General features: G+C 55.1%; 1 protein-coding gene across 1 annotated transcript; it reads left to right on the forward strand.

Annotated features, from left to right (window-relative positions):
* The first annotated feature begins 38 nt into the window (after positions 1 to 38).
* SHISA7 (shisa family member 7) lies at positions 39 to 6640 on the forward strand. The gene is made up of 4 exons (XM_065899640.1): positions 39 to 718; positions 2217 to 2371; positions 4423 to 4572; positions 5994 to 6640. Exons 1-4 carry the CDS (start codon positions 39 to 41, stop codon positions 6638 to 6640), a joined length of 1632 nt encoding a protein of 543 aa, XP_065755712.1.
* Positions 6641 to 12331: the final 5691 nt, after the last annotated feature.

Below are 12331 nucleotides of genomic sequence, written 5' to 3' on the forward strand. Positions count from 1 at the left end.
CGTTCCAGCCTCGGTTCTCCCCCCAGCCTGGCTGCCCCATGCCGGCCCTCCTGCTCCTCGGGACCCTCCTGCTCCTGGCCTCGACTACCGGCCAGGCTGGGACGCGCCCGTCCAACGCCACAAGCACCGAACCCCCGGGCCCGCTGCCCGCCCTGCTGGCGCACCTGCGGCGCCTGACCGGGGCGCTGACCGGCGGCGGGGGCGCGGCGGGCCCAGGGGCCAACGGAACCAGGACCAGCACCCCGAGTTCGGCCGGCGCGGCGGCACGGGCGCCCCCTCCTGCCGAGCTCTGCCACGGCTACTACGATGTCATGGGCCAGTACGACGCCACCTTCAACTGCAGCACTGGCTCCTACCGCTTCTGCTGCGGCACCTGCCACTACCGCTTCTGCTGCGAGCACCGCCACATGCGCCTGGCGCAGGCCTCCTGCTCCAACTACGACACGCCGCGCTGGGCCACCACGCCGCCGCCACTGGCCGGGGGCGCCGGGGGCGCCGGGGGTGCGGGCGGGGGACTCGGGCCCGGCCAGGCCGGGTGGATGGAAGGGGGCCGGGCGGGTGGCGCCGGGGGGCGTGGGGGCGAGGGCCCAGGGGGCAGCACGGCCTACGTGGTGTGCGGGGTCATCAGCTTCGCCCTGGCCGTGGGCGTCGGCGCCAAAGTGGCCTTCAGCAAGGCGTCCCGTGCGCCCAGGGCGCACCGGGAGATCAATGTACCCAGGTGTGTGTGCTCTGGGGCCGGAGGGTGGGAAACCTGGGGGCGGGGGCGAGGGCGGGGCCACGGGAGGTGGAGCCATCAGGGAGTGGGGCCGGTGGGGGGTGGGGCGGCAGGGTGCAGGGAGTATGGCCAGAGACTGAGGCAGCCACCAGGAGCGCAGAAGCCAATGCCTTGGAGAGATGGGCGGGACATGAGAATATATGTGACTTAAGTGGCAGTCTATGGAGTGACCGGGTAGGCTCGGGCCTTCATTCATTCAACAAATATTTCTTGAGCACTTTCTGTGAGCCAGGAGCTGGGAACACAGCAGTGAACAAAACAAAGTCCCTGCACCGAGGAGTAAACCTGGTTTCCAATCCCAGGTCAGCTGCCTGCGGGCTGTGTGACCCTGGGGAATTTGCTTAAACCTCTCTATGCCTCAGTTTCCTCGTCTGTACAATGGGCCTAATAATTGTTCCCCACCTATTCAGACTGTAATGAAGATTACCTGGGTTAATTCATGTTGAGTCCTGGTACCTGGTAAGCCCTCAGTAAATGCTGGCTACCGTTATCATTAAGACAGTAAGCAAGGAAACACACGTGCAATACACTTTTAGATCCTGATAACTGCTGTGAAAAAAATAAAGTAGCATAACGAGTTGTGAATGGGAGGGACAGTGTTGTTTTACACGAAGTGGTCAGGAAAGGCCTCTCTGAGCAGAGACTTGAAGGAAAAGAGAGAACCAAGCAGATATCTGTGGGAAGGGCATTCCAGGCAGAGAGGAAGCCATAAGTGCAATGGCCCTAAGGTGGAGTGTTTGCAGGACAGCGAAGCGGCCCATGCAGCTGGAGTGCAGTGGGTGAGGAGGAGGTGGACAGAAGTAGGCAGAGGCCAGGTTTATCCTAAGTGTGATGGGGGAGCCCTGAGCTCCGTGTGTCACCATCTGATCCCTGGGCTGTGCGTGTGAAACTGCAAGGGATAAGGGCAGAAATGGGGAGAGCAATTGGAGACTGTGGCAATAACGGTGAGAGATGGGGCTGGTAGAAGCAGAGGTGGTGACAAGTGCTCCGAGTTGGGATACATTTTGGAGGGCGAATCCACAGGATTGCTAAGGGCCGTGCAGGAAAGAAAAAGAAGAGTCAAGGGTGATTCTAAGGTTTGGGGTCCACATAGCACCCTTTATTGCCATGGGGAAGGCAGCAAAAGGAACAGGAGTGAGGTCCCAGGTTCAGGGTGGGGCAGGGCCACAGAGAGGACGATGTGGGAGGGACCGCAGAAGGGGTAGGGTCCAAATAAATAGGGGAAGGGGCGCTTCAAGCAGGAAGTGTGGTCCGAGGGACCTTGGGGCAGGCGGTGCTCAGATTGATATTAACAAGGGGCGTGGCCAAAGGCTAGAAGCCGAGCTGAGCTAACGGATACACCCAAAGGTGAGAACGGAGAGGGGAAAGAGGCCTGCGCCCTCCCTCTCCCCACCCCCAGCCCCAGTCCCCAGGCCACTGACCATCCCTCTGCCACTTCTAGGGCTCTGGTGGACATTCTGAGGCATCAGGCGGGGCCTGGGACCCGCCCGGACCGGGCACGAAGCAGCTCCCTAACCCCGGGGGTCGGGGGTCCCGACAGCATGCCCCCGAGGACGCCCAAGAACCTCTACAACACCGTGAAGCCCTCCAATCTCGGTGAGTGAGAAATGGGGCTTCGGCTGCCGCCTCTGCTGCCTCTGCATCTGCCCCCACCCCTCATCCCTGTAGCTCCGCCCTCCACGGATGGCTCCATCTCCCATTGCCCAGGCCCTGCCCCTAGCCACAGCCTGCTGTCTCTGCCTGAACCGTTATGGCCGACACCTGTTTTGGGCAATGCACTGGACTTTGCAGTGAGCCAGACCTCCTCCCTGATCTCCTGTGGGCACCCTGGGTGGGAACCCTGGGTGCTACGATGGATGATTTAGATTTAGACATTCTCAACCCCTGCACTTGAGAAACTCATGTCAGACCACCCAACAGCCAGTGACACACAAGGACTCAGTAACTGAATTATAATTTGTTGGGAGCCAGACGCCTGGATTCAAATCCTGGCTCTACCACTGTGACCTAGGGCAAGTGACTTCGCTTCTCTGGGCCTCAGTTTCCTCATCCATAAAATGAGAATCATAACAGTACTGTCTTCATATTATTGTTATTCTTATAGTTTATGATGAGCGCATCAGTGGAGAAGTCCAGGTAGCTGGAAGAGGGTTTGAAAAGGGTCTCATTTGGTGTGAGGGGGAGGAGTTCCCTCAGAACATGATGTTTGAGCAGTGGCCAGGAGGGTGAGGGGAGTTTCTTGGGCAGGGGGATCTCTGAGTGGCTGGAGCACAGCTTGTGAGGTGGCCAGAGCTGAGGCTGAGGAGAGGGTGGGCAGATACCTCAGGAAGGGCCTTGAGTACCAGGCTGAGCTGAGTGGCTCTGCCTTTGTCCTGAGGGCAATGGGGAGCCATGGAGGAGTTTAGAGCAAGGGAGAAGCAAAGTCAGAAGTGGGTGGAAGAACTATGTCTCTGGAACCCATATGAAGGAAGATCGATGAGAGGAAGAAGGCTCCAGAGGAGGCCTGCATGACGATCCAGGCAGTAAAGGACAAGGCTTGATCTGGGATCAGGAACGGAGGGGAGGAGATGGGTTTGAATAGTAGTGATAAGGAAGAAACATTTGACCTGGATCTTGAGGGGTGAGTAGGAGGTCTTCAGGCAAAGGAGAGGAAGGGATTCAAGGCCGAGAGAACAGCATGACAGCATGTGCAAAGGCCCTGTGGCAGAACTGAGCTGGACCATTTGGGCATCAGAGAGAAGTATGGCTTGAGAGGAGGGATGGGAGATGAGGCTGCAGATGTCTGCTGGGGACAAGTCACACAGGCCTCAAACGCCATCCCCAGCTTAGACTGTGTCCCATGGGTGATGGTGAGACATGGGAAGAGTTTCGAGCAGCAGAGGGACAGGGGCAGGTGTACATGTCAGAAGTACTGCAGTGGGGCTGATCTTGGAGATGGGCTGGCCATTTGGCCAGAAGGCTGGTTTGATGATCCAGGAGGGAGAAGCAAGTCAGGGCAAAGATTCAGTAGGCAGGAGGGACCAGAGCTGGGGACCAAGTGGACATGGGTGGGGATCCTTCCACAAGACCAGGACAGCGGTGCCAGCTGGGAGCAGGCAATGGCAGTGATGCCACCTCCCCTCTTGGTCCCCACAGATAATCTGCACCACAACTACCTGCACCTCAACGTCAACAGCCCCAAACACCACGCTGCCACTCTGGGTATGGACCAGGGCGGGGCTGCGGGGAGGGCAGGGCTCCTTCCCTTCCCACCCTTGTATTGAGCCGGAGCCAGGTGCCCAGCATAGGGCAGGTGTGAGACCCTAGGAGCCTGTCCGCACAGTCCAGCCAGGTAACCCAGTGAGGCTCAGTTTCCTCATTTCTATGCCAGAAGTGGTCTGCGGGAAGCTGCATGGAGTGCGTCCCTTCTAGCCTGGGGCGGGGCACACAACGAGTGCTGAGCAAACGCCAGTTGCCCCTCCTCCTCCTCCTTCCCCAGCAAAGAGCACCCGAGGGTTGGGGGGAGTGAGCACAGGGAGCTTGGACTGCTGCAGCTCTGAGGGGCTGGGATTCCAGATTTCTAATGCTCTAAGGGGGCTGGGGGCCAGAACTGCTGGGTCTGAGGGAGGAGGGCCTGGACTGACCCCGGCCATGCCCCTCTGCCCCAGACTGGCGGGCCATTCCGCCGCCCAGCCCCTCCTTGCACTACTCCACGCTGTCCTGCTCTCGGTCCTTCCACAACCTCTCGCATCTGCCCCCGTCCTACGAGGCCGCTGTGAAATCTGAACTCAACCGCTACTCCTCCCTCAAGAGGCTGGGTGAGTCCCGGGAAGGGGAGCTACCTGGGCGATGGGGCGGGGTCAGGGCCTGGGTTCAGGACAATGGACAGTGACCCGATAGCCTTCTAAAGCTTTAGATACCCCGCCCCTGCCTTAGATTTTTTTCCAAGTTTGTTCCAGAATTACCTGAGGTAATTTTGTATCACAATTACTTGGGGTGCTTTTTAAAAATGCAAACCCATGGTCCTCTCCCCAAGATCTATTGCATTCATCAGGACTTGTATTTGCAATGAACAGAAATACAACTTAAAAAAAAAAGGTGACTATGCTGGCTTGATAACAGAAAGTCTGTGTGCCACAAGCTTCAGGTGTGGCTGAACCCAGGTGCTCAAAAGCTGTCTCCAGGATTCTACATCTCTCAGCTCTGCTGAACAGTGGGCTGGCTTCATTTTCAGATAGAATCTCCCCTTGTGATGGCAAAGACTGTCCTGAGAATTTTCAGGGCACTTCTACCAGAAGAGTCTCTCCCAATGATTCCAGCAAAATTCCCAAGCCTGGATCCCACTGGCCAAAAAGGGTCACATGCTTGGCCAAAAGCCAATCACCGTGACTCTGATTGGACATTTCTGGGTCAGTGGCCGATCCCTGGTAGTGGAGTAGCCTTCAAACATTTTAAACGGAGATCCACAGTAAGAAAAGATTTTTATATTGTGTCCCACGAGACCCACATACACTGGCACATTTTTAAATTACAGTAAAGTTTTGAAACTTGTTATTATGGACATTTTCAAACACACTCGAGAGTAGAGGAATTGTAAAATGAGCCCCATGTTCCTTTCACCCAGCTTTAACAATGGGCAACATTTTGTTAATCTCTCCTCCCTCCACCCCATCTTTTGGTGGATTATTTCAAAACAAATCCCAGATATCATGTCACTTTATCCGTTAATATATCAATAACACACACAACTGAAATAAAAATTTTGTGAATGGTATTCACCCTTATTCTCTTATTATGGGACACTTTCTGATAATTTTCTATTCTATTTCATTTTGCCAAATGCTGGTCCCTACCCACAAAATTAACTTTTCAACCCATGAATGGGTCGAATCTCCAAGTTTGAAAAATACGTGCTACAGGATGAAAGGGAAGGGAAAGTGGTTCCTCAAAAGCAAGAGTTGGGTTCTACTCCCAAAAGAAGGGATGTTCCCAGGCAATTTAAAAAAAAAAAAAGGTCCCCCCCATCTACGATCGCAGCATTGCAAGCTGGGCCTGGGAATCTGCATTCCGCTAGCTTGACTGTTCTGACTGGTTAAAATTGTGCCCCTGCCCAGGCTAATGACCAGGAAGTTCCAGGTAATGTCTGGGGTCTTCCTGGGGTGGGGGGTGCCCTAGGGAAGGGAGCACGTTCTGGGCTGGCTGAGGACCCACCTCTGTGGTTTCTTCCCTTCTCCCCCAGCCGAGAAGGATCTGGACGAGGCCTACCTGAAGCGCCGGCACCTGGCAGAGATGCCTCGTGGGACGCTGCCCCTGCATGCGCTGCGGCGACCTGGCACAGGGGGCGGCTATCGCATGGAAGGCTGGGGTGGCCCCGAGGAGCTGGGCCTGGCGCCCGCGCCCAACCCACGACGCGTCATGTCCCAGGAGCACCTGCTGGGCGACGGGGGCCGGGCACGCTATGAGTTCACACTGCCACGCGCGCGCCTCGTGTCACAGGAGCACCTGCTCCTGTCGTCCCCCGAGGCCCTGCGCCAGAGCCGCGAGCACTTGCTGTCACCCCCCCGCAGCCCCGTGCTGCCCCCCGAGCCCGCCGCCCGCGCCAGCCTGGCTGCCTCCCACTCCAACCTACTGCTGGGGCCCGGGGGGCCCCCTACACCGCTGCACGGGCTGCCCCCGCCGCCCGGCCTGCACGCGCACCACCACCACCACGGCCTGCACGGCTCGCCGCAGCCCGCCTGGATGTCAGACACCGGCGGAGGTGGGGGCACGCTGTCTCGCAGGCCGCCCTTCCAGCGCCAGGGCACGCTGGAGCAGCTGCAGTTCATCCCCGGCCATCACCTGCCCCAACACCTCCGCACTGCCAGCAAGAATGAGGTGACTGTCTGACTGTCTGAGGTCGGGCCAGGGGCTTGGGGGCTGCAGCCTGGGGCCCCCATCCCGGCCTGCATCCCCCAACACACGCCAGGGGCCTGGGACCAGATCTGCGGTGGCCAGGAGGGCTGCCTCCAAGGACACTGTTTTGGATGAAATCATCACCTGACACAAAGCTTCCTTCTGCGATGTCACGGCAGATGAGACCCCTCCTCCTATGTCACAGTTTGAGGCAGGACCTCCTTCCCATGACGTCATCACAGAGGAAGAGGCCTGTATGTGAGGTCATCACTAGCGAAAATGTCTTTGTTCACCACAGGGACAAAACCTCCTTCCCATGAGGTCATCACAGAGGAAAAGGCCCACCCTTAAGGTCATCACTAGAGGCATCTATGCTCCATGGTGTCATCACAAAGACTTCCCTCCTGTGATGTCATAAGAGGAATAATGCCTTGTCCTATGACATCATCCCTAGAGACAAAGAGTCCTTCCTTCCTTCCTATGATGTCACTGCATAGATAAATCTCATCCTCATGATGTCATCTCTGGCACCAAAAGGCCTCTTTTGACATCATCATCACCAGGAAAATATTTTCTTCCAAAGAAGATGCCTTTGTCTTTGAAGTCACCACTACAGACAAAGCCATCTTCCTGGGACACATCACAGGGGAAAGAGCCTCACCAGCTGTGTCCTCACTAGACATAAGGCCTCCTTTCTACAACATCATCACAGGGACTCTGCTTCCTTCCTGTGATGCCATCGCCAGAGAAGGTGCCTTGCCCTATGATGTCATCAGAGGGACTGTGCCTTTTCCGTGATGTCATCAGCAGAGATGGCAGCCCACTCTGGGGACATCTCCAAGACGAGGCCCCTTCTGCAATGTCACAACCAGACTCTGCCTGCTCCGAGATTACATACGCCGTGAGACACCTCTACTGCTGCTGCCAAGTCCCGGAACGGCAGGGCACACCCAGAGTCCATGACTATCCTGGGAGGGGTCACCAGAGAAAGTGCCCTGTCCTGAGGTGTCATCTAGGGGTGTCCTCACTGGGGAGGCTGCCCCGGCGGAGAGGTCTCTGCCACAGATGACAGTCCATCTGTGGATTGTTGGCAGTGGCCCTGCCCCAGCTGAGGCTCTGCCCCAGTGCTGTGATGTCATCACCAGAGACACTGCCTGCTCTGGAAGGCCATTACTTGTAATGGTATCACCAGAGTTTCTGCCTTGTCCCACCATGACTTGGCTTGGTCACTCCTTCCCCTGACCCTAGAGACATGCCCTGCGGGATTTCCACCAGAACCTCACCTAAAGGGTGGGTGGGCCACTGGTCCTGTGTGACTCCTGGAGGATAGCATTCCCAGACTGGCCTCTGCTCCCATGGAGGCCACTCTGGCCCACCAGGCTCCTGGAGTCCTGGGACTCACAGGTGGCGCTACTTCTCTCTGCCGTAACTACAGACATCACCACCTCTGTAAACAAAGTCCTGGCCTCCTGTTGGGGGGTGGGGAGAGGTGGGAGTATGCCTGCTATTTATCTAGCTGATGACATCATCAGCACCACAAGACTTCCACCACTCCTGGTGGTAAGTTGCACCTGGGGTCCAGTGTTAACCATGCCTGATGATGACATCATTTCCCAGGATTCCCTTTGACCTATGGTGTATTCATCTCCCAGGATCCACCATAACTAGGATATCATTCTCTTCCAGGATTTACCATAACTATAGTGTCACCTTCTCCCAAGGTTCCCTATAGCCAATGGTGTCATCATCTCCCATGATTCTCCACAACCATGATGTCATCATCTCCCACGATTCTCCACAACCATGGTGTCATCATCTCCCAAGATTCACCACAGCTGATGTCATCATCTCCCAGAACCCGCCATGACCAACGGTGTCATTACCTTCCAGAATCCACTAGAGCTGATGGTAACATCTTCTACCAGGATCCAGTGATGATGCCACAATCTCCCATAGTCCCCCATAATTGTGGTGTCATCATCTCCCAGGATCCACTTCAACCATGATGTCTGCATGCCCCAGGATCCACCACAGACACGGTGTCATCACCTCCCAAGATCCACTTCAATCATGGTATCATCTGCCTCCCAGGATCGACTTCAACCATGATGTCTTCATGCCCCAGGATCCAGCACAGACTTGGTGTCATCACCTCCCAGGATTCAACTCAGCAGTGATGTCACCACCTCCCAGCACCCATGAGTCAATGGTGTCCCAGAACACATGACACCCAATTAGTGTCATCATCTCCCAGGATCCATTTCAACCATGGTGTCACCATCTACTGGAATCCACCATAACCATGGCATCATCATCTCCCAGGATCCAGGACACCCAATGATGTCATTTAGCAGGATCCACTTCAACCATGTATCATCACCTTCCAGGATCCATCATCTTGGGAGCCAAGTATTACGCCAGCTGTATTTCAATTGTCTTCTGGGGTCACCTACAGTTGTTCCCTTAAGAGGAACCAGCACAATACACATCATTTTCCCATTCCCTCAAAAATGGAGTGGGATGGGGCCCCCTCTGATGACATCATCATACTCTGGCCCTTCCTGATGATGTCACTGCCATGCTCCTGACTTAGGCTGACGCCTGCCTGCATCAAACACACCACAGACTTGGCCTTGGTCAGTCCTCCATCTCCCCCTGATGAGGGTATCCAGGTCCCTCCTGATAACTGCCCTTCACCCAGCCATCTGATCGGTGACAGGGTCAACAAAGAGACCTCTTATCATCACCAGAGGGGGGGCTTTCCAGTCCTCAGGTGATATCACTGTCCCTTGCCCAATCCCTGTTACCTGGATCCCCACCCAGAGCTGCACTCCATTGGCTTGGGCCAAACTCTCCCTAGAGACCCCCCTGGGCTGGGTCAACACCTGCTGACCTCCCTGAGGCCTTCAATGGTTTTCTCTGCTGCCCTGGTCGTGGGGCAGGCACATCTGGAGAGCCACGGCCACTGCCAGTGCCACCTGTAGGGGTGGGAGGTGGTGCTCTGCATCATCCCAAGATGGCAGAGAAGCAGCATTCTCTCCTTCATCTCCCCCTCACACACTGGGGAGCCTCTGGGGTTTCGGGGATTCCCCAACACCCTACGCACAATTTGCCCCCAATTCTCTGTATATAGCCATGTTCTGGGGCGGCCATTCCCCCACTCTTAAAGGGCTACATGCCCCCTCTCCCAGCCCCCAGGGCGAGGTGAGGGGGCCTCTTCTCCCTCCCCTGGGCCGTCCCCCTCCCTTTCCTCTCTCCCCACAAATCCTGGCACCTCAGCTCATCCCTTCTCATCAGGAGCCTGGGGCAGATAACTGACCCTCAGCTCCCACCACACTGAGGAAACTGAGGGGTTACCCCCAATCTACCAGGGCCCCAGTGCCAGTTTGCCAGTTTTTCAACTCCACGCTTACAGCTGCTCCTTTGGGTTCCTTCAATCCCCTTGAGGGCCTCACCACGCCCAGTGTCCCTATGGCAGACTGTGACTTCCCCCAAAAGGAGCCAGCTTGGGCGCCTGCCCCTCCCAGACCCCTCCCCTCTGCTAACCACCCTCAAGGAGCCCTCAGCTTTCTCCAGCCCCCAGAATTGGGGGATTCGGGGCCTTTCAGCTTTTGTATGCCCCCCTCAACTTGCTCTTTCCCGGCCTGGATTCCAGGTATCTTGCCCCCTCCCCGCACTCACTTGACACAGGCTGCCTGACCCTGGGGCCTTGACCTCTTATCTCAAATAAGCCATAGTAGGGAGAGGTCTCGAGGTGGGTGAGGAAGTGGGCATGTCCTGCCAGATCCCCTTGATGCTTCCAGAGATGGGACCTCGCCATCTGAGTCTTCCCTCACCAGCCCCCACCACCTCATAAATGCATACACAGGCTTGTATGTACACACACACACACACACACACACACACACACACACACACACACTACACTCCCATTCCAGTGAGGGGGCAGTGGAGGGCGGTACAGAAAGAAGATCAATTCTAGACCAAAAGAACTTCCAAAGCTCTGCCTGCTTCCTTATCCCGACCCACCCTATTCCTCCCCCCAATACCGGACTCTTGCCCCAGTTCCTTGGTGAGGACTGCCAGCCGAGCTGCAACTTGGTATTTTTTTGAATAAACAGATGTTTTCCTGATCCCCGGTCTCAAGTATACTGTTGGGAAAGGTTGGGTTTCCATCTCCGCATTTGCAAGTCACTGGGGAGTCAGTCCCCTTTGTGGCCAAGGAAGGCGGGCATCTAAGTGTCTTTACAGGTAGGTGGTCAGGGCTGCTCCAGCTGTCACCAAGAGAGGAGTCAGGCACGGGGAGATGCACTGTAAGGTGCCTTCAAATCCTTAGTTTCTTCCTAAGAAAGCTTCTTCCCTCTAAGCAGGTAAGCATTTGTTTGCAGATTCTATTTGTTTGCGCCTCCTTATATTTGAATTCTTTGCCTGAACATCACTGAAGTGTGTGTGTGTGTGTGGGGTGCATCTGCATTAGTTTCCTGGGGCTGCAGTAACAAAGTACCATACAACTGGCAGCTTAAACAGAAACGTATTCTCTCCCAGCGCTGGAGGCTGAGAGTCTGAGACAGAGGTGTCGGCAGGGCTGAGTCCTTCTGAGGCTGTGTGGGAGAATCTGTCTGTGCCTCCCTCCTAGCTTCTGGTGGCTTGCTGGCAATGCTGGCATTCCTCGACACATCATCTTCCCTCTGTATGCGTGTCTCCTTGGCAAAATGTCTCATTTTATAAGAACACCAGTCATCATGGATTAGGGCCCACCCCAATGATTTCATCTGCAAAGACCCTGTTTCCAAACAAGGTCACATTCACAAGTCCTGGAGTTTAGGACTTCAACATCTTTGTGGGCAGGGAGCAAAATTATTCAACCCATAACGGGGTGTGACAGAATAGTCTAAATGTCAGTTTTTATGATAACTGGGAATCATTTTCCACACCTCTCTCCTCCCACCCAGTGCATTAAAATATTTCCACAGTGATGACTAGAATTGCCCCCTCCTTCTGTCTCAAGAAGAGCCTCTAAGCCTTGGTTTTATGAACTTTAGGACAGCTCACCTCTAGGAGCATCTAAGTGTTTGTTTACTAATATCAGACTCATATTACATCAGAGCATTAGTTTGCTCATACCTCTGGGTTGTGTGTGCAGGGCATTTCAGCATTGATTTTATCATTAAGAAAACCCCTTCTTCTCTAGTGTATTTAAGTGTTTGCTTCTCAGATATTAGACTTTATTCCATATCAGTCAGGGTTCTCCAGAGAAACAGAACCAATGTGTGTGTGTGTGTGTGTGTGTGTGTGTGTGTGTGTGTGTGTGTGTATTCCTGTTAAGGAACTGGCTCATGTGACCATGGGGGTTGGCAAATCCAAAGTCTGTAAGGCAGCCGAAAACTCGGGCAGGTTTTCAAGGCTGCAGTCTTGAGGCAGGATTCGTTCTTTTCCAGGAAATCTCAGTTTCCGCTCTAAGGCCTTCGAATGATTGAATGTGGCCCACCATATGATCTAGGATAATCTCCTTTACTCAGAGTCAACCGACTGTAGGTGTTCGTCTTGTCTACAAAATACCATCACAGCAACACCTGGGCTGTGTTTGAACCAACAGCTGGGCGCATGAAACCTGACCATCCTCGCAGGATAGCGCTTGCCGGAAGGAGTGTGATCTGTGGTTGAGAAAGCCTGCCCCCCTTCGGT

The sequence above is a fragment of the Phocoena phocoena genome, chromosome 20 (assembly GCF_963924675.1).
Source record: "Phocoena phocoena chromosome 20, mPhoPho1.1, whole genome shotgun sequence".
Lineage (NCBI taxonomy): Eukaryota > Metazoa > Chordata > Mammalia > Artiodactyla > Phocoenidae > Phocoena > Phocoena phocoena.